General features: G+C 42.3%; 1 protein-coding gene across 1 annotated transcript in view; it reads right to left on the reverse strand.

Moving 5' to 3' along the window:
• Positions 1-19,360, reverse strand: part of DAP (death associated protein) — a 58,863-nt gene extending 39,503 nt beyond the window's left edge. The window contains exons 1-2 of the mRNA XM_071553695.1: positions 19,213-19,360; positions 11,906-12,002 (exon numbers count right to left, since the gene is read on the reverse strand). Of these exons, the coding sequence (XP_071409796.1) occupies positions 11,906-12,002; positions 19,213-19,267 (152 nt within the window). The 5' untranslated portion in view covers positions 19,268-19,360. The remainder of the gene's footprint in view (positions 1-11,905; positions 12,003-19,212) is intronic.
• Between the last annotated feature and the right edge of the window lie 7,582 nt (positions 19,361-26,942).

Raw genomic sequence — 26,942 nt, forward strand, 5'->3', positions numbered from 1 at the left:
GTAAACTGGAACCAGAATAAAATCTTTCAAACACACCAACAGAAATAGAATTGTGTAATCTCTGAAAACAGGAAATTAATTCCACAACAGTTTTCAAAGCAATAAATAAGAATGTTAAATTTCTTTTACTCAAAAGCCTTCTAAATAGCCTTATGTGGAAGAATTTGTGGTAATGCTATTAGTGTCACTGTTGATATAAACCAGTATACACATGGCTAAATACACTTCCTCTAGAATCACAAGTTAGCACGATCCCAGAAATAAAGGGAGAATCACAAAAGTGAAAAACACCCAGTTCAGTTTACTAAAATTTCATTCCATCACCTCCCATAAAAAGCAACATTTTAACATACAGGCCAAATGGGGTTGTGCATTAAATGGTTAATTCATGAGTGCTCCACAGAGTCAAGTCATCCAAAAAGTACAAGCAAACAAGTTGCTTATTAGCAACAACATGTTGCAGATTGCACATACATTAACATGTTGTACGCAAACTAAATGATTTAAACAAAAATAAAAATCAGCAGCTTTCATAAGTAGAGTAAAGCAAAGTACTCTTGATTATCCTCACGTCCTGGTTCAGCAGGTGGGGCCAGTTTATCACTGTGTGGGGGTTACCAAAGCTGTGTATCCTACACCCTCTATTCATTTCCCAAGAACTGTTAGCAATGGACTATTTGCAGCAGCTGCCCAGGGCACACCTGACCCCTCAGGGTGTGAGCTGGGTGTGAAAGACACCTGTGAGATAAGACCTGTGATAACTCCCCTCCGGGGAGTCATTAGCACCACCACACCCAGCCTGAGGGGGCGTATCTGCTAATGGGCCAGCAACAGTTCCAAAATACCCCATAACTCACAGAGTCAGACCACCATTGTGTAACTCCCTGCCCTGGGGAGGTACTGGGTGCTCTCACCTGGACCTGAGGGTACATAATCTTGGAGTTGGAAGACCCTGGGGAACCACTCATCGGATCCAGAGGAGGACCAGAACCTCGACAGCAGGAGCACACCACTCTCGACCAGACCGCAACCATCAACTGCACCAGCAGGTTCCTCGCTTCCTTTTGCTTTGGACTTGGGGGAACCACGTGTGTCTCAGCACAGGAGCTAACAAACCCCTTTGTGTTTGTGCCCCAGGGTGCAGAGTTATACGTCTGGGGTTTGTGGGTTAAAGCCAATTTCTTTGTGCCATTGGATTTATTGTAATATTGTTATTAAATTGTAACTCTGACTTATCTCTTTTGTGTTGGGTTAACTTCTCCTGCCGGTTTACCTTTAAACCGGCACACCTAACAACCACCAAAGAGTAAGCATAGTTGTAAACTCTCACACTCGGTTACAGTCCCAGGAGAGTGACCATCAGCACTGGAGGGCACTCAAGCCTATAAGCAACTTTGAGGTGTACAAGGATGCACATTGTGAGTAATTAAATTTTGCTTACTGAATTATTTTGAAGATTTTTTCAGTAGTTCCAAACACCCTCAAATGAGATCCTTCAACTCAAGCTCTTCGAGCAAAAAAACCAGCCTAGCTCTTCCACTATAATACCTGGAGCTCCACATTTGTTTATTTAAAATAGAAAAGAAGGCTTTAGAATAGGCTTTGGGAAGCAATGACAAACAGTCAGAATGCAGAGTACCTGATGTCAAGGATGGTCTGATTCAGTCCTGCAGTATGATGTGCTAGATGAACAGTGCCATAATTGAGAGCTAGCCTAGCAGTTAATTATAGCTAATTGTAGGAAAAAAGTTACATTTCAAGATTATCAGGGAAAAGAACTAACCAGTTTGGTTGTACCCCACAGCACCAAAGCCAGCTCCCTGCTGAAACAAAGGAACAGCCCCAGTCTCACCACCTAACATACCCTCTAAGGAATGAGTCCCAGGGAAATTCATCAGAACTAAGATTTATGAGAATGCTGCCAAAGTATTTTTTTACTAATTGCCATTTATGTAACAGGATGTCTGTGACCAAAGACCCAGTCACTGCAATGTTACACTATTATCAGAAGGCAGCAAGCAGTGTGCCACAGTGAACAGCTTTATCAGCTGCTCCAGCAAACTGAATAAACTCTGATGATGACAATGTAACAAATGCTTTCAGCATCATTTTTATTTATCCTGTATCTCTTGCTTCTAGTACCTGTGTCCTGAGAGCAGCTGAGTGAAATGAATTCCCTCCTGTTTGGCCCAGTGACAGTTAACAAATGATAACTCTATTTTAATATTAAACTGCTTCAAAGTTTGGTGCTGAGCAGCTGAGGCAGAAGAAACTTAAGGGAGAGGAAGGTGCTACTTGAAAAACTATATCCCTCTCCCTGGCACACATGGTGTCAAGCACACACACCTCCTACTCAATTTCAGTTCATGGTGACTTCACTTCAAACATAGTTTTTTGATGCTAAGTAAATGAGTAGCATCTGGTCCTCTGCAGGCTTTTTCTAGTAAAAATTCATACCTGAGTTTTAGAAATACTCTCAGCATTGCTGAACACTTAAATAATATAATTTCTGGCTTAGTTGGCACAGTGAAATGGATTTGACTATTCTTTTGAGTTTGGAAATCTTTATGCTTTATAATGCCTGTGTAATACCTATTTCAACAGTGTCTGTGCTTTCAGGCTGGCACAGTGACCTTTGCCCTTGCATTCCAGTACTTCAGAAAGATATCAGGAGAAAAGACCATGCAAGCTACTAGATTAAGATCATTTCCTTCTCTGTACTGATGTGGAATGCTGTGCTAACTAAGCCATGCCACTCACAAGATATTACTTCCCATCCCTTTTCCTCTTGCATATGACTAAGCTTTTCTCACCTTCCTCATCACACAGAATACAAATTAAAGACTTTCATTCTTTTAAAATCTTTTTTCTTACACCAGCTTGGCTGACAATTCAACTCAGCTTTCCAGCTGATTTCCTAAGACAGCATATGTTTCTTTGGGAGCGAACCCGGCTCTCGCTGAGCTGGATGCCGTATCTTCTATTCACTTTGAGGGGGAGAAATAGCAGATCTTTTTTAGTTCTTTCACACATGCACAGAGCACTTCAGGAATACGAAAAGAGCTATCCATATAATGTCATAACTGGCACTTACACTGATGGATTTATCAACTTACTGCTTCAATCATCAAGAAATACTGCAAGCACGAACAGCCTTCCAGAAGACTCACATCTTTCTGTATGAAAATGCTTCATTCATAATCTTGCCTAGCTTTTTCTCCATTCCTTACATCCACAGATATTTTCAGTTCTTAAATGGGGATATTCACAGCCTATTTTCTTGCTTTACAGTAGTTCTGCATTTAAAAATCAGTATTACACATTCTATTCTCTGCACACAGTTAAGTCTATAACTGCACATGCATTTGATAGGGTTCAACACAGCTCACAGCAATTACTTGGCTACTTCTCTAAGTAACTGCTCACCCCCAGAAGGTTTTGTCCTGAAAATCTTACAAAAATGGCCAACACTGCTTTGGGGTTTTATAACTAAACAAATTATGCAAATATAAACTGTAGCAGACTTGAGCATCTGCTAATCATAAAAACACTACGCAAAAGATTGAGACACAAAGATGAATAATAAAGTGGGAAAATGCATTAAAGTCAATGTTACTTATGTAAAGGAGAAGAGTGCAACACTATTAAGCTATTCCCTTAACTGTGAATTCAAGTCCAAATTATAGCATGAAAATCAAGAGCTAAGCAAGGAATCTTTTTGGAAAATAAAGATGTTTTGGAGAAGGTAGGAGGCTGTTTTCCTTACTACATTATGCTCGTTATTCTGCTTCATAATATTCTAAAATTATAGTTGCCTTTTTTCCTGCCTTTTCCCTGCAAAACTTCCTTTTAACCTTTGAAATATTTAGACAAGTAAAGAAAAAGTCAGTCACACAAATCTCTGGTATGACCATGGGATAATGCCTTACATTTGCTGCAGTTTTCATCTTTCCCAGAAAATGCAGGCATGGTGTTGACAGCCAGGTTGCTTTTCCAGTGCATTTTCCTCAGACATTTCATCTTTAAGGCCAATTGCATCCAAAGCTCCACACCTGAGTAACAAGAGCTTAGAGGCCAAGGACAAGAATAAAAACCTTTGAGTCATATCGATTATACCTATACATATAAACAAGTTTCAGTCTTTATGTTGTCAGGTGTAAAATGACAATACAGTCTGTGAACACAACCTCTCCATAAAGCCAGATCATAAAAGAAACAGAATCAGGGCCGAAAGAGAAGGAAAGAAAGAGGTGGTTAGAAATATGGTGAAACAAATTTGAATTCTGTCAAAGAAGATGATCTGTTGATGATGGGTGCTTGTTCAGAGTATTAGTTGGCTCCTCCAGAGCTGCCTGTAGTTCTGACACAACAGCTCAAGCGACCTTTGAAGCCCACACTTAAGTGGCTCTGTTGTCAGAAACAGACTCAGTCAGTCCTCTACTTGCCAAAATCACACATTTCCTCTCCAAAAACTTAAGTAGAAGGTGTCTGTCCTGACCTGTCTCTTTCTTTTACCTCAAATATTCAGCATGCTGAGTCAACACCTGCTTGCATTTCCAGTATTTTGGTTTTACAGATGCATGAGCAGAAGAGGCAAGGTCTTTTTTAGCTTTATGTCAGTGAACTACATGGGAGAAACACTAATGGGCTGTTTATTACTCTGAGTATTTAGGGAAGTACAAAGATACTTGCTCACAGGAGTTTGGTTTCCACATTAACAAGCTGTAAAATAATTTTCTTTTTTTTTTTTTCCTTAGAACTCTTAGGATTTCCCTCTGTGAAACACCTGTTGACTCTACACCATCAGACTACCTGGACTGAACCATTTTCATCCATGATGGAAACTTGTCCTTGTGTGCAAGCGAGCTGAACACTGGACATCATTTCCCAGGTCTTAGCTATGCTGAAGAGCAGTTATTCCCAAGTTAAAGGGTCAGAACTCTGACTCTACAGGTTCTGCCATAGCAAAAATAACCAAAACAATAGGGTAAAATACATGGAGTAAAATGGTTTCAAGCATTTCCACAGTCAGGGTGTAAACAAACATACAAACCTTCTCTAATAGCTTAATTATTTAATCTACTTTGTATTTTTTAAATTCTGACAGAAGTTTGGTCAACAAGGGTCATTACAAGGCAAAAACCTAAACATATTTTAGTGACAGCAAATGAAAAATGGAAATAATGCCTGTGGCCTACTTCTTGTCAGTTTAACAGAGAAAGGAAAAACTATTTACTCTTGAATGAAAGCATCTACCTGCAGGCAAATTTTTGAGATTTCCACTGCACTTCCAAAAAGAACGTTTTGCAGGTTTTTTGCAGGTTCAGCTTAACTAACATATTCAGACTTAACAAGTAACACAGAGACATGTGAAGCATAACAGGGGCCTTTGGAAACTCCTCTCTCCCCATGTAACCAAGTACCGACAGCAGCTCTTTGACATACAAACACCCATATGCTTCATTAGCAGGATTTTGCTTTTGAGTCACCACATTGTAAATTACTCTTTCTTTTTTTTTTATTTTTTCCTTCACCCAGTGACTATAACTAAAGCAAATATCCACAGTGTATACTGAATTAAAATCCAGGCTGCATAATTTATTCTGTCTAGAGCTGATGGGTAAGTCAAACATAATGCTGAGTTCATAATCTCCAGGTAAGTTTAAGATACAAACTACATAAAATTTACATATAAAGAAAAACCACTCCAGCACATTTATATTGAGTAATTACATCACTGTAATTACCCACTTTGTTTCAGAAATATAACGAAAGAGAAGTAAAGTCTTCAGAGATAAAAGCCTTTGCAGTTTACCCTGTTTGTTAAAAATAAGTCAGATGTTTGTTTTAAAGGTTTTTTTTTTAAATCCAGAAGCTGATAGGTAATTATAGTTTCTTCTTCTTGAGACCCCAGAGTGACAATTAATGAATCTCTTGTGCAAACCTGAACAAGTAGCTCTCACTTCAAATTATCTGTCTTTCAGGAGTATTTATCATGCCTGGAGTCAGACACTGGCACAGGAATGCACATGATACTGCAAATCTCAGTCAAACTTGCATTAATAGGATTTTAATAGAGCCCAAACTATGAATAGCCACTTTTACCAAATAATTTCTATGACAACACACAGTCCTGAAAAATTAAAGTTTTGATTCATAACCTTACTTCTAAGTTTCACCTTTCTATCAGTAAAAACTGCAACCATATTAAAAAACCCCAAATCAATGCAAGTGATAAGCAACTACAGAAATATAAGAAAATCAGTAATGGATCAGTCCAGAAGTTCATCCAGTCAGTATCCTACGTCCAACTGCCTGATCAAAGTCACTCTTGTCTTGAAGAACACGTGGGCCAAGACACCCACCTCACACCTTGACCAGTTTAATACTGACACCTTGACCAAACGGGTGCCACTGGCTTTTGGATGCCACACAAGTCTTTAGTTCACCTAAACCAAAGAATACAACTCCTCCCTTCTTTCACTGAGTTCTCTCTATATAATCATACCCAGCTACTCCTTTTTAAGTACAACTATATTTATACCAGACACAGAAAATTATTTCTACCACTCAAGGCTGAGAACTGTCTTGCAGGAAAGGTTTAAATTTGTATAAAATTGTCCCACCACACACTGTTTTAAGGGATCACCAATCACCACTATGACAGGTCACCCTACCACTTCATGAAATGGTAGGTAGTAATAATAATTTTATTTTAGGAAACAAATTTGAGTAAAATACTTTGCAGCGTAAGTTACAGTAACAGGATTGCCAGTTTCACAGAATCACAGAGTATTTTCAGCTGTAGGAGAGGATCATCGAGATCAATTCATACATGAATGGCCCCTAAAGAGATCAAACCCACAACCTTCACTATAAGCACTGTGCTCTAACCTACTGAGCTAAAAGTTGCTAAACAACTGAAGAAAAAAAAATGTCAAAGAAGATATACCTGGTGAATGGTAGTCACCTTTATCACAGCACACTTAGCTACATCAGGGGTGTTGACCTCTATCAGCTTTGTTTACATTAAGACTAGAAACATTGACACGGTATCTTTTCCTGTAACCAGGCTGCAAAAACAATGCCAGCTGTCCCTGAAGCAACAAACACTTCTATGAACCCTAGAGAAAGCTTTCTTGCTGAGCAACTGCTCAGATTTGAGCCATCACGAGGAGGACGTGTGCCCTCAGAATTCCCAGAGAATCCTGCGAGAGACAATTCTTTTGCTTCCCTGTACTGCCAGTTTCACTAATCTGCCCTCAACTAAGCCTGCAATGAAATTAAAAGAATGAATCAGTCATTCTAGCCTCCCTCTTCACAAACAAATTACTCGTCTCTGTTTTATGATTTTCTCTTACATCATTGTCAGCTGCCCATATCACCTGATAGAGATTTCCTGAAGGGCTGTTTGCTCCTTTTTACTTTGATTGCAATGGGGAGTAGAGATTGCATCATATCAACAGTATTGCCTTCAACTGGCAAAGACTAAAAACATGAGAGTAGAAGTTAAAAACACAGATGTCTCCACATCTACTTAGCAAAGGGACATAAACCAGCAGCTAGCAAAGCTCCACAAGTACATATATATTGTGCTGGAGAAAGCTGAACAGAATGCTCACTTCTCCCCTCCTAACAAACCACTCCTGATCTCCTGATAAACCACTCTCCCGAGGCATCAGAAATCCAAGGACTTTCAAAGGGCATCATGAATCACCAGGAACAGACACAAACTCTGGAGAACTACACCTTTCAGCACAAAAGCAGTTGACATGCTGCAAACATTATTTGATTTTGACTAACAACAACTTTATGTACTATGAGCTGTGGAGTTTGCTTACTCTGTCTTTAGCTAAATACTATTTGCTCACATCTACAGCTTGTACTGCCACTGGAGCTGTGCAAATATTCCCACAGGAGCCTACAACAGGCACACTAAACCCCTTCCCTCACATACAGAAAAGCTCCCCATTTCTACCAGGAAAACAACTTCTCTCAACTTGTAAACCAACTTTTGTAGTATAACTCATGTTAGTTCCCACCTAACTATGCTCCTTATGTTCCCCTTGCTGCTTTCTTTCTCAAGAGGATTAGATCAAAGAAATAAAATAGTTTAGCCCAATGCTTTCTGTATTAATATACAGGCTTAAGAATAACTGTATGCACAAGTGCCTAATTCAGACCAACAATGTGCATACCCTCTACATGAAAACCAAAGCAAAGAGCACGCTCTAAGTGCATATTTTGACAATCAACTGATCAGGTGGATGAGGGAATGGATTTTATGAGGTGCAACTGATGACTATTTACTAGTTAATAAGGTAGCTCAAGAGGTCATTAAACTTTCTCTTCTGCCATAAAAGCATAAAATTTGCTCACAGACCTGCTTTATGATATTGATATGCAGCATGTCTTAGTTAGCATCTACAGAACACGAATGCACTCCTCTTCTGATCATTCTCTTGCCCAGGCTTTGTTACACAGTGTGGATTTCTCTCAGGGCACCTCACCTGGAGTCCCTGGAGACAGTCCAAGGAGACACCAAACACATGCCAGCCAGGACTGGCCCTTCAGTCCAGACAACCAAGCTAAGTAATCTCCAAAACACACACAGTGTGAACACAAAGTCCTCAGCACCCACTGCTCGCCCCTACAGATGGGTTTCCCTTGTGCCACAGCACCTGCTACAGCACACACAGCCACAAATACCAAGATTAAATTTTAACTTTTCCCCGCACTATTTGAGTGAGAGAGATAAACATAATCTTTCCTGAAAAAAGGAATAAAGCAGGTGCTATACTGTAACAGAGGCTTAGGTCTATGACAAGAAGTCTTCTAATGTGCATCCTAATCAGGCTCCCTCATCATGAGGCTGGCATGCCAAGGACAGGTAAGAGTAAGCAGGTATGGAGCAGTTCATCCTGAGTGCAATCACACAGCACCTTCAGGGTGGACAAGGGATTAGACCCAGCCAGCATGGGTTTAGGAGGGGCAGGTCCTGTCTGACCAACCTGATCTCTTTTTATGATCAGGTGACCCACCTGGTGGATGAGGGGAAGGCTGTGGATGTGGTCTATCTGGCCTTCAGCAAGGTCTTTGACACTGTCTCCCATAATATACTCCTGGAAAAGCTGGTAGCCCATGGCCTGGACAAGTGTACCCTCTGCTGGATTAGGAGCTGGCTGGAGGGTTGGGCCCAGAGAGTGCTGGTGAATGGAGCTGCATCCAGCTGGCGGCCAGTCACCAGTGGTGTTCCCCAGGGGTCTGTGTTGGGTCCAGTCCTGTTTAACATCTTTATTGATGATTTAGATGAGGGGATTGAGTCCATCATCAGCAAATTTGCTGATGACACCAAGCTGGGAGGGAGTGTCGATCTGCTGGAAGGCAGGAGGGCTCTGCAAAGGGATCTGGATAGACTTGAGAGATGGGCTGATTCCAATGGAATGAAGTTCAATAACGCCAAATGCCAGGTCCTGCACTTTGGCCACAACAACCCCCTGCAGCGCTACAGGCTGGGCACAGAGTGGCTGGAGAGCAGCCAGGCAGAAAGGGACTTTGGAGTACTAATTGACAGGAAGGTCAACATGAGCCAACAGTGTGCCCAGGTGGCCAAGAAGGCCAATGGGATCCTGTCCTGTATCAAAAATAGCGTGGCCAGCAGGACCAGGGAAGTGATCCTTCCCCTGTACTCTGCGTTGGTGAGGCCACACCTTGAGTATTGTGTTCAGTTCTGGGCCCCTCAGTTCAGAAAGGATATTGAGGTGCTGGAGCGGGTCCAGAGAAGAGCAACAAGGCTGGTGAAGGGACTGGAGAACAAGCCCTATGGGGAGAGGCTGAGGGAGCTGAGGTTGTTAAGCCTGGAGAAGAGGAGGCTCAGAGGTGACCTTATCACTGTCTCAAACTACCTGAAGGGAAGTTCTAGCCAGGTGGGGGTTGGTCTCTTCTCCCAGGCACTCAGCAATAGGACAAGGGGGCACGGGCTCAAGCTCTGCCAGGGGAAATTTAAGTTGGATATCAGAAAAAAATTCTTTCCAGAGAGAGTAATCAGGCATTGGAATGGGCTGCCCAGAGAGGTGGTGGATTCACCATCCCTGGAGATTTTTAAACTGAGACTGGATGTGGCGCTGAGTGCCATGATCTAGTAAATGGACTAGAGCTGGACCAAGGGTTGGACTCGATGATCTCGGAGGTCTTTTCCAACCCAATCGATTCTATGATTCTATGATATAATGCTGTGCTGGGTCTGGGTGAGGTGATTAATTCTCTCCATAGCAACCCTCACAGTGCTGTGCTTTGCTTTGGTAGCTGGGAAGGTGCTGATAACACACCAGTGCTCTGGCTGCTGCTGAGCAGCTTCTACATCATCTAGGCTGCCTCTCCGAGACTCCTCTCTCACCAGCAGGCTATGGGTGGGCAGTATCTTGGGAGGGAACCCAGCCAGGACAGCTGACCTCAACTGACCAAAGGGATATTCCATACCATCTGCTGGGCAATAAAAGCTAGGAGAAAGCAGGAGGACAAGGCAGGAAGCATTCATTATTACAATGTCTTCCAGAGCAATCACCACATGCAGTGAAGCCCTGCCTCCCAGGAAGTGGTGGACATTGTCTGCTGGTAGGACACAGTGAATATTTTGTATTCCTTTGCGTCCATGCATGACCTTTGGTTTTGCTTTATTAAACTGTTTTTATCTTGACCCACAGTTTTTTTCCATCTTATTTTCTCTCTCTCTCTCCCTGCTGAGTAGGGCAGTAATAGAACAGCTTGCTGGACACCTGGTATCCAGCCAAGGTCAACCCACCACAAACACACCTTAAATAAAAGGATATGTTTCCAAACAAAAATTAAATTGACCCCAAGATACAATTTCTTACTTTAGACAAAACTTGACTGCAGCACAGTCAAGTCTGTGGCACTGAGCAGAATTACAAGATGATGTTGCTTGACGAAGAAAGGACATAAGGTTCCATCTTCCTGCCTTGTATTGGAATATATTACTTAAAATTACTTTTCCTTTCTCATAAAGGTGTTACCTATTAAAGTTGTGATTTAGTAAATAAACACATTTGTTCTCGTTTATACAGACCTTTTCACAATGCTGTTGTTTTACATGTAAAATAAATACATCAGTCTACTCAGAAAAGCACAAGAATGGCTCTCAGATTTTTTTTTTAAACTTGAGTAAATAGCAAGGACAAACCCAGGCAGTCAGTTAAACACTTCTGGTAAATATAGTCTTGGCTACAAGAAAAACAGCTAGCCAAGGAAAGCAGCACAAAACCAGGTGGCTTTTTTATGAACAGAAATACAGCAACAGTCCCTTGAACCTCGCTGCTTTCATTTCTAAATAGCAGTAATCCAATAAATCTCGTTAAAACTGCTAAAAAACTACTGCCTGTCTTAATATCCTCCACCACCAAAACTGGTAGACTCCCATTTAAAATAAAAGCAGATGATACTAACACCATTTATTTTTACTCGTCTTTCCAAAAGCACCGTATTGTCAAATACGTCACAGAGAAGAAAGGGTAAAAGGAATCACTCAGCGGAAAGCGAGACCACCTCACATATGAACTGACAGACTAATGCTTGTGTCCAAATGTGCTCAGCCTCTGTGCTTCTCTGCACAGTCTGAACTCAGACATTTTAGGAAAGCTGAGGTTTCATTTTAACTGCACATTTTCCTCCAACCTTCTCTTACCTGGCAGAATCATTTAAAAGAGGCTCAGTAGTGTGAAAATTCTCAAATGTTCCAGTTCTCCTGGAGGACGTCTAACTTGCTACTGCTTTATGATACAAACCCAACTGTACCTTTGGTTTGCTATTCACATGGAAAGCAAACTGGTGATAAGGTTTAAGGTCATGGAAATTCACCATAGCGCATACACCAAATCAAAGTGCTCACCTGCTGGTTTCCCAGTCTTGGTCATCCTTATCTTTTTCTTCTTTGGCATCAGAATTGTGTGGATGTTTCTGCACAATCCGCATCCCACCAGCTTTCACTGGAATGAAAATTAAATAAATACAACAAATCTCAGTCAAATCAGCATTAAGTGAAGAATGTTTTAAGCATGCCCCTCCCTGCTTCCCTCCTGATATTTTGCAGAGTAGTTTAATAGTAATCACAGTTTGAAAAAAGGAGCCCGAAGCATAAAAAAGGAGCAAGCCTGAGGAACAGCTACTTCAGGACCACATCTGCCATTCTTTACTTCAGGACCACCATGCCATCTTTGCTTATATTGAGATACTGCAGTTCACTTTATCATCTGCTTTTTAACACCATTTTAGAGAACTCTACTCTGTTTTAGCTCCCCTCTGCTCCCTCCTAACTTGGAGCAGCCCAAAGAAGAAAGTGAGGCAATGACTTGCATGGAAGACCATAAACATGAATGTTAAATACTCCCACAGAACAAGAAGGGCCAAGCAAACTTACTTTCATTTCAAGCCAAACACTACATCTGTAAGAACTGTATTTTTACAATTAGCTACTTTACAAATAGTGCAACAGAAAGCAAAGTTTAGGAGGACTGTTACTTTGCATTTAGAATGGAGCTTTTTAGTTTGTGAAACATATTAGCATTTACAACATTTCAAATGCTTGCATGATTTAGTTTTAGAAATGATGCAAACGTGAAAACACCCCTTTGAAACACAAAACAAGAAGTGAAAAAAAATCCACTTATGCTCATCACTTATCCACTCCAAAGTGCAATATAAAACAGGAGCCAAGCCACTGCAGCTGCTAAGCAGAGCAACAGGTAGGCTGCTCTTGATCTGCTTTAACAGTGTACCTTTTTATGCATCAACCATTCCCATATATGCTTACAGGATACCACAGGACAAGATGATGCATCTCATTAGCTAATTGCATGGGTTACACTCCCATCAGCAACCACATCAGAAAACCACTGCAGCAGTCAGCAGTCAATAAAACCACCTACAGACATGTGGGTTTCTGTCTCACATTGCCTTGACACGGCAAGCCTGCGGTGAGATGTCACAGCCAGAGAGCTCAGGATGCCAGAGCAACCCTGGGGAGAAGCTGCAGCATTTGCCAGAGCGGCTGGGGGAAGAGGCACTTCTGACAGCCCTCCCCTGCCCAGCCACAGAGGGACTGGGGCATCTCACAGCACTCCAGTGCTGATCCTTGAAACCAGACACAGGTCTAGTTCTCAATTCTTAACCAAGACAGCAATGGAAAGGACACTTCTGTGCATAAATTCTATGGCCTGGATGAAATAAAAAGAGGATAATAGAGAGAAGGTGACCCACCCTAGGGGAAAAGTGATGGCTATTGGGCCCTTTTTTTAAAAGAAGATTGCAAGCTTTATGTGATATTTGAAAGATAAACTTCTGATTCAGTAAAAGTAATTAACTAAAGACAGGCAATCAACAGACAAACCCAAAGGAATACATTTTAAAACCTATCAAAACTGTGTCCTCTTATCAGATATGGGCACAGAGTGGCTGGAGAGCAGCCAGGCAGAAAGGGACCTGGGGGTACTAATTGACAGGAAGCTCAACATGAGCCAACAGTGTGCCCAGGTGGCCAAGAAGGCCAATGGGATCCTGGCCTGTATCAAAAATAGCGTGGCCAGCGGGACCAGGGAAGTGATCCTTCCCCTGTACTCTGCGCTGGTGAGGCCACACCTTGAGTACTGTGTTCAGTTCTGGGCCCCTCAGTTCAGAAAGGATATTGAGGTGCTGGAGCGAGTCCAGAGAAGAGCAACAAGGCTGGTGAAGGGACTGGAGCACAAGCCCTATGGGGAGAGGCTGAGGAAGCTGGGACTGTTTAGCCTGGAGAAGAGGCTCAGAGGTGACCTCATCACTGTCTAGAACTACCTGAAGGGAAGTTCTAGCCAGGTGGGGGTTGGTCTCTTCTCCCAGGCACTCAGCAATAGGACAAGGGGGCACGGGCTCAAGCTCTGCCAGGGGAAATTTAAGTTGGATATCAGAAAAAAATTCTTTCCAGAGAGAGTAATCAGGCATTGGAATGGGCTGCCCAGAGAGGTGGTGGATTCACCATCCCTGGAGGTTTTAAAACTGAGATTGGACATGGAACTGACTGCCATGATCTGGTAAATGGACTGGAGTGGGACCAAGGGTTGGACTTGATGATCTTGGAGGTCTTTTCCAACCCAATCGATTCTATGATGCTATTAAAAAAAAAACCCAAACCAAACAACAAAACACAAACCAAAATCACTACCCATTTTGTGTTCCCTCTCCAGCACAAAACTTCTAAGTAAATTGGTGAGAAAAATTTCACATGGGACAAGGAAGGAGAGAAAGTTTAAAAATTACATTTCTTTATTGCCTAAGGTGAAGCAAAATTAAAATTCCAATTTTTTTTTTATTTCAGCTCCTTGGAAACTTGTTTGAAAAGCAAACACTAAGAGTTCTGTCAAGTGCTTTCTTCTTTTAACATCTCAGTTAATCAAAGTGACTGGTATGTTTTATTTACATTAATTTACAAATTAATAGTTTATTTGAATTAATTTCTAAATTTAACACCATTGCACAATCAGTTCTTATTACTTCCATATTTCAAATTACTTTTTGTGGAAGATGCTGTCTCCACAGCAACATCTGCCAGGGTTACAAATAGCACCTCTGAACATTACCCACACAACCATGTCCTTCACCACCTAACAGAAAACTAAAGAAAACAGTATCTGAAGATTTAGTGCTAATTTCGGTGATCTAAAATCTCTACTTTCATAATGTATATCATCAGGCCACCATCCATTTGTTTTCTCTTTATCTGTCACTGGAAACGATATGCAGCAAACACATTCAGATTTGTCTGTACACAGACAGGGATTAAAAAGCAAATAACCAGACAACTAAAAGGCATAAGAGCGACTGACTAACACAGCAACTTAATATTTGTAATAGTCTGATTTTTGAACTAGTATCAGCAGAAATAGCATAGACTGCTTTAAGTACTTTGGTGCATAATTAATAAATAGTATTTAGTAATCCAAGGTTACTGTGCAGAGCTGGGAAACCAAAGATGAATCCAGCAAACAACTGCAGTAATTGTGTATTTCTGAGACTAAAAGCGCAATAATTAGTTCAGCATTCTGTACATAAAGCTGATGTACATCTCTGCCACCCATGACACAGCATGCTCATACCCAATCTAGTTTCAAAAAAAATAGCTCAAGATAAGTACCCTTGCAGAAAAATTCACCTTCCTTTTCAGAAGGTTCCAACTAAGCTACATTAGGTTAGGGTGAGACAGAGGAAGAAATGATGATTGCATCCACCAGTCCAATGAAAAACCCACTCCATTTGGGACATTTTCCTGGGAGTTAGGAGGATTGATCTATTTCCTCCTTGACTAGCATTCACCTCATAATTTTACAGATGCTTACCATGGTGATTTTGTCACATTAAAAGTCATCCTTAAAAGAGCTCAGATTTCCTTACCATAAATCCTGCAGAGAAAGGATCTAAATAACTGATAAACCACCTTCCAGAACACTGCCAGTAATCAGTGTCCAGAAGTGGACGGTGTCAATGACACTGTTTGGATTAGGAAGAAAGCAGCTTCTGTGCTAAAAAGCAAGAGGAGAACTTAGGAGGCACTGGTGCTAAGGCAAGAAGGGACAAGGAAGAGCTCCCCAGGGTGGTGACAGCCAAGGTACCATCAGCCTCTAAAGCGTGAAATAAAGAAGGTATTATCTGCCAGCGTGCTCTGAGAAGAACAACAAGTCTGTTTTCCTCACTGCTGGATATTAGACAAGTTTTGGATTTTAATTATTATTTGTCATGTTTTCCCCCCTAAAGAGGCAGACAATACTACCTTGTCTGTCCTGTGAATGTCAACCAGTATTCCTCTCAAGGGCATGACTACTCCTTCTGGCAATGTATTAAACAACTGTGTTAATCAATTACCACTCAAGATGATCTGGCGTAGGCAACAACTCTACTTTTTCTTTCCCTTCCTCCTGCCACTGTTGTGTTTATTTCAGACTTCTTCCAATTTCTGAGATTGAATTCTGAAATAAACCCCACTGAGCTGGAGCAAGTACCAAGTAACCAGAGAGGCCCCACAGATCAGCAATGGTCCCAGGGCCTGCTCACCCAGGGTACAGACCTGACACAGTCCTCCCCTGGGGAAACCTCCCACCTCTACCCAAATTGCCCAATGGTCACGGTATCCAGGCAGGAACTTTTGGAAATCCAGACTACAGCCAAGAGTTTTACCAGCTTCTCATTTTCCTTGAGTATGGTATTCAATATTAACACAAAAATTTATTTCTTATGTACTGTGTAATAACATAGTCCATTACAACGATAAGATGTATGAAAAGGGAAACACAAAATATGCTGTTGTGCAAGATTAAGGGAGCATACATTTGTGTCCAACAAAGCAAGAACAGAGGTAAGAGTTATTATATAGCTTCATTTCATAGAAATCTTCGCTCAAAGCTGTATTTTTTAGTGTAGGAAAAAACATGTAAGTACTTTCATGAACCCACAGTAAAGCTTCATAAATAAACTATTAACACAACATCTACTTTATTCCTCCACAGTATCTACTTGAAGAAAGGAACAGCTAAAAGCATAATTAAGTAGACCTCTTTAGAGGGACTGTACGAACCTACTCAGCAATGTATTACAGGAAGGTGCATTGATCTCACTGACAGACGGATATTTAATAAAGATTAGGTTGGGGCCCTCTTACATTTCACGAAGGAGTTCAAAGTCGCTTTGTGTACCCTGTTACCAGCCTGAGGTCTTCAAGTTTCTTTCCACTTCATTACCCTTTGTCTTTTCAAGTGCTTTTTACCCTCCATAAGTAAAAGATCAATGCAGAAAGAGAGCTAACAAACAGCCTGCACACAGTAAGTAAGCGAGGGCCAACAGTGCACATGAAAAAAAGTTGGATTTGTCAATTTTGCTTTTAATTTGATGGCCCTAATCCTTCCTAACTTCTATGTGTCAAATTCGTACTCAGTGGGGTAAGACATCTGTAACTACAGGCAGGGCTCTTTATAAAACAGTATGCAGGAAAATCTGAGCTTTTAAAGCCATTTATCAAGAGATCCCTTATTCAAACCTTTGCTTTGCTAGGAACTTGCCTTATTATTTATGAACACAATTCCACCTGTATTTATTTCTGTTAAAAAATCTTTTACTTTCATTTTATTAAAATTTGTTTACAGACTGACTTATTGCATTATTTCAAGGATCTAAACCAGCTTCAGACAGAGGACTAAAACCCAGTTTCAGACACTAAACATAAACTATTGCTAGACAGCGCATTTATTGTGCATTTTGCAAGTATTAAAAGAACACAGGGCCACTTTCCTCTGTAAAACAGCTCAGAACCACCTTCTTCCAGAAGCAACCTGAAAATACCATAAAATGTTAGGGTTTTTTCCTAGCCTGAAAGGCAGACTTGGTGATCTCCTTCCTTCCAAAGCTCAAGTGGTATATGCTTACACACATATAGACACAGAAAAACAGGTATGCCAATGATCTTAAAAGGCTGAAAATTTGTTCAGTTCATATGTGGGCACCTGTTTTACACAGAAAAAAATAAACTGAAACACTCAGCAAAGGAAACCTATACTGTACTCATCATGCTTTTGCACTGTGCATGACCAGTTTCTCATGGAGCCTAGAGAGGCTCGCTTCAGGTCTTTTAAAAAATTCTACCTGTTTCAGAAGACAGGTTTTGAAGCAACACTATCAAACATGCAACAACATCAGAGAAAATAAAGCATCTAAATGAAAATCTGCCATTTATCCTTTGCTCTCTTTCCATCGGTAGTGCAGCTGAAAGACAAAGCCAAACTAATGTAAGGTCTTAATGATCCCTTCACTCTGAAGCTGACGTGTACCTAAAGACAAGGCAGCTCACGGAGCCATGGCAGCAAAACCTGCCAACATCGGGTAAGATGCTTGGGTTTGGTTTCCTGAAGCGACTCAACAGGTCAGGAAAGAGCTAATGCCATGACAAGGGAGGCTGCAGAACTGGGATGAACTGTATTTGCCATGCAAAGCAAAGCTATTATTTCTCACTTTTAGTATCCGTCTAGAGGAATCTCAGGTCCTCATTATAAAAAGGCCAGAATTCAATTAGAGTTCAACAACTGTTTACAAACTTAGCTTTAAATCTCATCAACTAAACTGAATATAAAACTAACCACCATGTGAACTTAGATTTTCAGCACTTTTTACTGAAGCACTCAAAAAAAAAAAAAAAACTCACCAACTATTCCAAGGGGCAACATTAGGAGATGAAAAGTTGCTGCTGAGGGACCACACCACAGTTCCTTTTTTAAGAAAACTGGGAGAAGCAAAACTAACAACACTTGAGGGAACAAGGAAACCCCGGATACTGGCAGTAACTGCACCCCACCTGTACCGACAGGACGGCAGCTGATGAATGTTCCACCAAGGTGACACACAGCCCCTACCGCGACCACCTGCTCGCCCGCGGGCGGGGTGGAAGGCGATGGAGCTCCTTTGCTGGACACTTCACAAGCAGCTCGTTTCCTACCCTGGCAGCCTCCAGAACTGCAGCCGGGAACGCGCAGCCTGCTCTGGCACTCGCACCGTGACGCCCACAGCCAAAATGGATGCACAGAGTACTACTAGTTTGTGGTGTCTGCTTGCACGCTGTTGCACACCCCGCAGGCTGCCCCGTGGCCGACACTGCCCCGTTCCCCTTCCCCAGGAGTGGTGGTTCCGCGGGCCTCCCCCGCCTTCCCAGGGCGGGATGCCGGGGAGGACAGGGCTGCCAGCCGGGTCGGAGCCCGGAGATGCCACACTGCACACACCCCAAAAGGGTTTGTCCACAACCCGAGCGCTTCTCGGGAAATGCAGGGCAGGAAGCGTCCCCCGCCCCCGGGAGGGCTGCAGGCGGGCAGGGAGCGCCGCGGGAGAGCCGGGCTCGGGATTCCATCCCACCTGGATCCCAGCACGCCTCCTCCTCCCGCGGCCAGAGCGCCGCATCACACGCTGCTCGGGCCGGCGGCGCCCGGGCAGGGCGGAGGGGAGAGACCCGCCGGGACCCGCCCGAGGCCCCGCACCCTCCTCAGCGCCGGGCGGCCCGGAGCGCTCAGGGCGGGCGCTCCGCGGGGAACCGGCCCGGCCCGGCCGGGCTCTGCTCGGCCCCACCGGCCCGCGGCTGCCCCGGCCCCCCCGGCCCGGGAAGAGAAGGAACGGAGAGACGGGAACCGGCGGCCGTACCAGCAGGAGGGTGTCCGGCCCGCGTCTCTGCTTTCTCTTTGGGAGGCGAAGACATTGTTAATTGTGGCAGTGGCCCCGGTCCCGCACCCGGCACAGCAGAGCGAACCCGCGACCGCTCCCGCCCTGTCAACGTGGCCGCCAGACCGCGCCCCGGGGGCGGGGACGGCCCCGCCCAGGCGGGACGAGCCAGGACGGGCTGGGCTGGGCTGGGCTGGGTAGCAGCGACGTGTGGCTGCTGCAGCCAGGCCGCCTTTAATTGCTGAGCCAGAGGGGCCCAGAAGGTTAACTGTGGGATCCTGAATGGCCTGCTTGTGGCGCTTCAGATAATACCCGTCATTAGTGACTAATTGGCTGTTCACACCTTGTGCTTTGTTGTGTTAGGCCAAACGATGTGTAGGCGTGAAGTGGCCTGGAGAGCGCTGTGCTGGCTTTGGCTGGGGCAGTTAATTATCTTCGCAGTGCTGGTGTGGGGCCGTGCTTTGGGTTTGTGCTGGAAACGGCGATGGTAACTCGGGAGTGCTTCGGCCCCTGCAGAGCAGAGCTCGCACAGCCCCGGGGTTTTTTCTGCTTAGCCCAGCCCAGGAGCGAGCAGAGCGGGGTCAGCACGGGGCTGGGAGGGGACACGGCGGGACAGGTGACCCAAGGCATGTATGTGCGGCCAGAGTTCGCAAACAAAGTTGGGCAGGGCTCTCTCCACGTGGGTCTGCCCTTCCAGCCTGCACAGTGGGTTTTTTAAGGTGAGGCACGGCGTGCGCAGAATTGGCACCACACCGTTTAAGTCCTAAGGTCCATCTGCCCTGGCCGAGCGAACTTGGACAGTGACAGTGAAGTCCTCGGGACTGTCACAGTACCCGGTGCTAATCGGGGCTGAGACCCTGCTGAGTATCTGAGATGTGACGGGATGGGATGGGAGGGGAGGGAGGCATTGAACTGCTAGGGGACGGTTCCACTGAGACTCGAATTCAGGTCCTTGGGATTCAGAGTCCAGAGTGCTCTCCTTTACACCACGGAAGCGCCCAAAACCCAGTGCAAACTCCATACCATATGGCATCGTGCTCAGCATATTTAGCTGGGGAAAGAAAGAGCAAAGGGGGATGTTCAGAGTTACGGCATTTGTCTTCCCACATCACCGTTACACGTGATGGAGCCCTTCTTTCCTGGGAATGTCTGAACTATTTAGTAATAAAAAGACATAACAAATCACTCAGAGGATCAGGACAGTGTCTTAACCAACACAAGAGCCTTACATACCCTAAAGCCTGGCAAGAAGATGAGGAACACACAACCTGGGGAGAAAAAAAAGTCACTAAAAGCTAATAAGAGCCTCAAATACCAGTGAGAGGCAGTTAAATACATTTTCAGAGCATGGAGAATGTTCTCACTGTGTGAAGCCCTGACTGTTCTCATTTAGGCCTGTTTCGTTGGTCTCCATTCATCAATGTCAGGGTCAAACACATGAGAGTTGGAGCTTAATAAAATTAGTATAATCAGAGATTAATTCCCTTGATTTTCAGCTGCCTTACTTTAAAGAATTGCTCAGAAAGTTTCTAAACAGAGTATTAAAAATAATTAACAGTATTTCAGGAAGAATAATTTAGCTGGGAAGTGGTGAAGGAATTCTGTGGTTTGCTTTGTTTGCGTGCACGGCTTTTGCTTTCCCACTTAAACTGTCTTTATCTCAGCCCATGAGTTTTCTCGCTTTAACTCTTCTGATTGCCCCTCCAGTCCCGGCAGGGGAGGATGAGTGAGTAGCTGGATGGGTAAAACCCTGTAAGTGCCCACCCTGCCTGTGGGTCAGATCTCATTACCTTTGTCTGAAGTCACAGTGCTGATTCACATCGTTTTAAGGAAATTTTCAAACGCTCCAGTTATGTTTTCCAAGTCATGTGGAAAGGCACAGAGCATGATACCTGAATTCATTATATTAGCAGCAAAGTGTAAACCACATACACCATTCTGGTCTTCCTTTATAATTTGACGTAAGAAAGTAAGTCCCCCAAAAGGTGATTGTATGATGTCTGGAAGTTGAACACCTACCCTCCCCCAAAGTGGTGTAGAAATATTTCATCACACATTTGTTACAGGGAAATTAAAGTAATAATGCTTTAGTTATTTGCTATCACTCTTTGTTACAACTGTTATTACCAGTGCCAAAATATGTGTAATGGGTAAATACATCTTGTGGTGGTGGGGTTTGCAGCAGTCAAAAGTATAATCACATCCTTAACAGCCTGAATGAACAAGCATTGTAAAAATATTGTAACTAGGTTCTTACATTTTGCTGCTGGGTCACTTTAATTTCTTACACATGCTGCACTTTAGAGTCTCAGGTTATATTTCAGCTCTGTCACCTTCTGTGTAGCCTAACACAAATTAGTCCAATTCCCTTTCTCATCTCTGTCAAAGTCTATCCAGATTATAATTTTTTTTCTGGTATAGAATTACCTCCTAAATGGAGATTTTAATGCTTTTTTTTTATTTGTCTACTGTCTTCTCAATTTTAATTAAAGTATTACATTTTCAGTTTTTCTTTGTTTTTCGAGGTATGTTTGTTTTGATTTCCCGGTACTGCTTACTAGTGGTGATACAAATTTTTGCTGTTGCAGTTTTCATCTAAACCAACTGTTACAGAAATGAAATGAAGAAAAATGTGCCTTATGACATTAAAAAGTCCACAGTTAAATCTTTTTGTCTCCAACAATCAGTAGTAATTTCGTATTTCAGTGCAAAGATTTGGTATATGATGGTGCACTGGGAGAAAGTATTACATCAAAGATGGTTTTTGGCTGCTCTTGCAAAAGCCAGCAATGTTTCTTAATGTTACAAGAATTTGCATGTTGCCTTTAACACAGGTATTTGTAGGAAGGCGTGCTAAATACAATATCCATCCAGAGTATGTCTCAGAGACAGAGGGCTGAAACGGAGCATTTCCTACAAATGCAGCTGTGCATCAGATTTGGAAGCTGGGATCTCAAGGCAAACCCTTCTACTGCAGAATGAGCAAGAACTGAAAGGGGAGGAGAGATAGAAACAGGAAGAAGTGAGCAACAGGAGGACTTGGCCTAAGTGGACAAGGAGATGACGGCAAAAATTTGAGTGGGAGTGATGGAGAGGTGACATGAGAATTGCAAAGCAAGGCGAGTGCCACAGTTGGGGAAAAGAAATATTTTTCCTCAAACAGTGAAGTGGAAGCCAGGATTGGTTGGGTGAGATGAGGATGAGTAGCCCAAGGGGTAGGGAGGGAGGACTAAGGTAGATCAGGCAGGAGCAAGCACACAGAGGATCAGCCTTGTGGGAGGGAGAGAGAAGGATCGTCACTGCTTTCCAGAGTCTGGAGATTCTCAGACTGACCTCTCTATACTTGTCAGTGCATATAATTACTCCTGTTCTTAAGCAACAGGGGCCTGTGCATCTGCTAAGTTTCTGTGCTTGCAGAAAAATTATATGTTCCTATGATACCATAGGATAAAGTTTTGTCTTCAGATTTCTATTTCTGGTTTTAAAATATTGCAAGGAATGCAAAAAGGAGACAAAAGTCACAAGTTAAAAAAAAAAATAAAAATGGAGATTTGTAAAATCAAGCACTTAAATGAGGAAAGGTCCTAAAGTTTGTAAGTGAGGCTTCAACTGGGTGAAACAGACTGATGGGTTCTTTGGCAGCTGTAAGGCAACATGCATTTCCCCGGCTGGTGGTGGTGCCATAATATGAGTAGCATCGAAGAATTGCTAAGGTCGGAAAAGACCCTTAAGATCATCAAGTCTGACTGTCAACGTAGCACCACCCCTGGAAGTGGTCAAAAAAATTGAGTATGGCACTTGAGGACAAGGTTTAATGGTGACCCTAGTTCACCCTGGACAATCTGTTCCAATCCTTTACAAGCTCCATGGAGACATTTTTCCTAATATCCAGTTTTATATATCCAATAATAACTCTTCTGACACAACTTGAGGCCATTTCCTTTCATGCTGTCAGTTGTTACCTGGAAGAAGAGACTGGCACCCACCTCGCTAGAGCCACTTTTCACAGGCTGTAAGAGAGCAATAAGGTCTCCCCTGAGCCTCTTTTTCTCCAGGCTGAACAATGTCCTTCTCATTTGTGCCAATGTACAAGAAATACAGAGGCATTCTTAATGACAGGCAGTAAAATGTCAGGATTTTTCAGTCACTTAGTCATTTCCAGCAAGCCCGTTATTTGTAGCAGCATGCACAAATAAGAGCAACAGTGGGAAACTTTAGCGGGAAGCAGGCAGAGATTTTACAAGAAGTTGGCTGTGGAGTCACTTCCTTTGCCAAATCAGCCCCGCCTGGTGCTGACACATTTTGCCCAGAGACTGTGGCAAAGACAAGTCCCTACTGGAAAACGAGTGAATGACAGCATCACAGGACAGGGCACTGAAATGTAGCAGCACACTGAGGGAAGAGTAAGTAAAATCAGTTTGCTTAGAATATTTCACATTTTAACGTGTTTTGAAGATTGCTGAACGCTTTAGAATATGTGCATATTTGTGTAGGATTCCACCATACACCCCTTCAGTTCCTGGGTAAGAGCTTGTAATAGATGTCTCAAGCATCTATGACATCCTGCTATCCAAAATAAAGTACTCTCCAACTACTACTAATTTTAGCTAAAATAGCAAGCAGAAAGAAGCTACACCTTTTGTGGTGGTCGTCTAGGCAAAAACTCCTGCGTTTAAAGAGAAAAAAAAAGCCCAACCAAAAATAGGAAAAAAGCCTTTTACAGATCCTGAAGGCCAAGTTAAACAAACAAGCAAACAAACAAAAAACCCAACCCAAAACCACAAACTTGAATAGGTTAGTTAGGAAAGTATGTAAAAGCATGCATTTAAGTACTATTTTCAGTGGCAGTTGGGCCTTCACAGCTCTTTTGACATTAACACCTAGTTCTTATTTTTTGTGCATTATAGCCCCAACTATGTTCAGTAAGCAGCCTATTTTAAAAATAAACAGTCTGTTGAACTATGATTAGGACACCATTTATGTCTACTTTGAAAATACTCCCCAGTGCTTAACAGATGACTGCAGTTTTGGTGCTTTCACTCTGGGCCTGCAGCAAACTTTTGTGTTCTTTCTGAACATACTGACCCACACAGAAAAGCAATTTCTGGGTTCAAGTCAATGGGAAATTATAGCAGTGCAACCCAAGGTCACTCAGCGCTTAAAAGGCAGCTAAATGTCTTGCAGCACGACTTCTGCTGCCATTCCCAGCACACAGATGCACACAAGAGCTGTAAATCTTGGGAATTACTATAATCTGCTCTGTATTTAGCTATAGGGGAGGCAGAATTCTCTCAGTGAGTAGGGTTTTGCCAGACTTATAGATAAGCACCAACTAAATGAAAACTACCAGTTGATTTTGGTAATGCATTCAAAACAGTTTTGCCTGAAAACAGTTAGTTGTTTTTAAATGTTGGCTGTTTTATTTCAACAACATGTTTTAATATTTTGCTATTTTTGTATATTAAAAACCACAGAGAAACTAAATTCTTTTCTCTTTTATTATTCTTCTTTTTTTCCTGCCAGTTAATGAAAATATCAGTTCTCCAAGTAGTTCCAATCCTTTGTGACATCTTTCGGGTGGCATGAGAATTTCTGAGAAATTATACAAAAAAATCAAAGGATTTATTTGAGTTTACAGATATTTATTTGTATATGTTGCTACCACTACTTAAAAGAATAGGCTTAGTCTGATACAGTCACCACATGGGAAGGTTCCTTGCGTTTCTAGTTATGAGGAAATAAGTAAAACCTTGAGCAAAAGCCAGATAATGTTGTTTCAGTTCTTTTGACTGCTATGCCAGATTGAGGAAAGGTGCTGGCTTTAAGACTATGGTTTGCTTGGAAATCTTCAGAGATTGTGAAGGCCACCATCCAAAAAGTGATTTTGTTATAATGTGCAGCCCTTGAAAAACAGTTTGTGTAAGAAAACAAACACATCTGGGCAAGAAGTAACATGGACGGTAATAACAATTTTCCACCCTTCCCTGACTGACTGTTGTTGCAATCACGCATTAAAGTCACTTGGGCTGCCAGTGTTTGCTGGTTTCTCTTTATCTTGATCTGATTGATGCTGTATTGTTATTACCCTAACTGCACTGTTACTCTAACAAGGAGCACAAATTCATTGGCTCGCTTGATTTAGTAATTCAGTTTTCCTGGAAAACCTATATAAATAATTTTTTCTTTAGAATTAGAATAAGTTCCCATTGGAGCAAATATGTTTGTTGAGTGTTAAAAGTTACTGAATTGTATCATAATGTAATTGTAAAATTTGCATGCTATTTTTTCTTAGTGTTTTATTAGATTTCCTTGGAAATATTTCTGCTAAAAAGTATGCTACAGGTCTATCTCACGAGAGAGGTGGAATGATGATGTTTTCAGAAAGAAACGTTGCAACATTACATTGCCACTCATGTTATATTGTCATAAAGTTCAGACTTCTGAGTTTTTATCAAATATTAAATCAGCACAATAAGCAATTTCTCAGTGTGATGGATTACTGCTGACATATAAATCAAATTCAGGAGGCTTGTTGCAAATTAAGAAGCTGTTCTATATGCCTTTTTCACAAAAGCAGTCTGTTTTTCTGTTAAGAGTTATCTTTGCTGCAATGACTACTTTTTACATTTGCTTTTCACCACTGTTTACAGTACTATTTTCGGTGTTAATTTTTAGATATGTTGCATGCTCAAGTGACATAATTTGGTTTAGGTTTCTTTTCTCTCATGGACAGTCACAGGTTGTTATCTACCATTTAGCTGAAGGAAGAATTTATATTGATTTCATGTAAGAGTTCTGCCTTTAAGAAAAACCCAAATGGAAACCGCCATCACAACACAGCCTCACATTAAGCTAAAGTTTAGTGCTTTTCATTAAAGTCTTTATAAATGTCCTTACCACTATATACGAAAAGGAAAATGAAGCAAAATAAAGGGAATAAACCTCTGTGAGTTTCCAGAGGCTTTGCCTTGTAAAATATTGCTGTTCATTCTTCCTCCAATGCAGTGCAATGAAGTTCTGCCTTAGAATACTACTCACAGAAATAATATTACAGAAGTTTTATGATGTGGGAAATTAATAAAGCAATTTATAGACTCAACAGAAAAAAGGCAGGGAGGTGGGAGGAGGCAGAAGGAAGAAGAAAGAGAGGGAAAGAGAAAAAAAGAAAGCAGGAAGAGAGAGAGTGGGAGAGAGAGACTTGCTGCAATGGGGAAAGTAAAAGCTGCTCTTTGGAGGTTTTTTATCCAAAAAGCTCAGTATTCTGCATAAAGACCATAATTTTCATTATCCACTGCCTTATAGTGGGTAAATGGAAGTACAGAGAGGTAAAAATAAGTTGCCAAGCCAAATTAGTGGCAGAGATGAAAACAGAAGCCATGCCCTTTGAGGCACAGTTCTCTGTTGTTTCATTACTGTGGGACTTAGCAAAGAAACGGTGTATTTGGCCATGACAGGTAATGGGCACATTACTGCTGCCTAGTTGGAGTGTCTTCTGCTCCTAGCTCTGTAGGCAAGAAGGCTTCCCTCCACATGAGCACAAGAATGCAGACCCTTGCGTTTTTTGACTTACATCGCAGCTTTAGGATCAGTGTGAATGGGGACTGTGATTACTCCTGGGAGCTATTGGTGTGCATACCAAATGAGGCTCAAGAGAAGGTGCTGTGCTTGGCAAGTGGGTCTTACTCAGTCCTCTGTTCCGTTTCCCATCCCTT

This window comes from Pithys albifrons, chromosome 4 (genome assembly GCF_047495875.1).
Source record: "Pithys albifrons albifrons isolate INPA30051 chromosome 4, PitAlb_v1, whole genome shotgun sequence".
In the NCBI taxonomy this organism is placed as follows: Eukaryota; Metazoa; Chordata; class Aves; order Passeriformes; family Thamnophilidae; genus Pithys; species Pithys albifrons.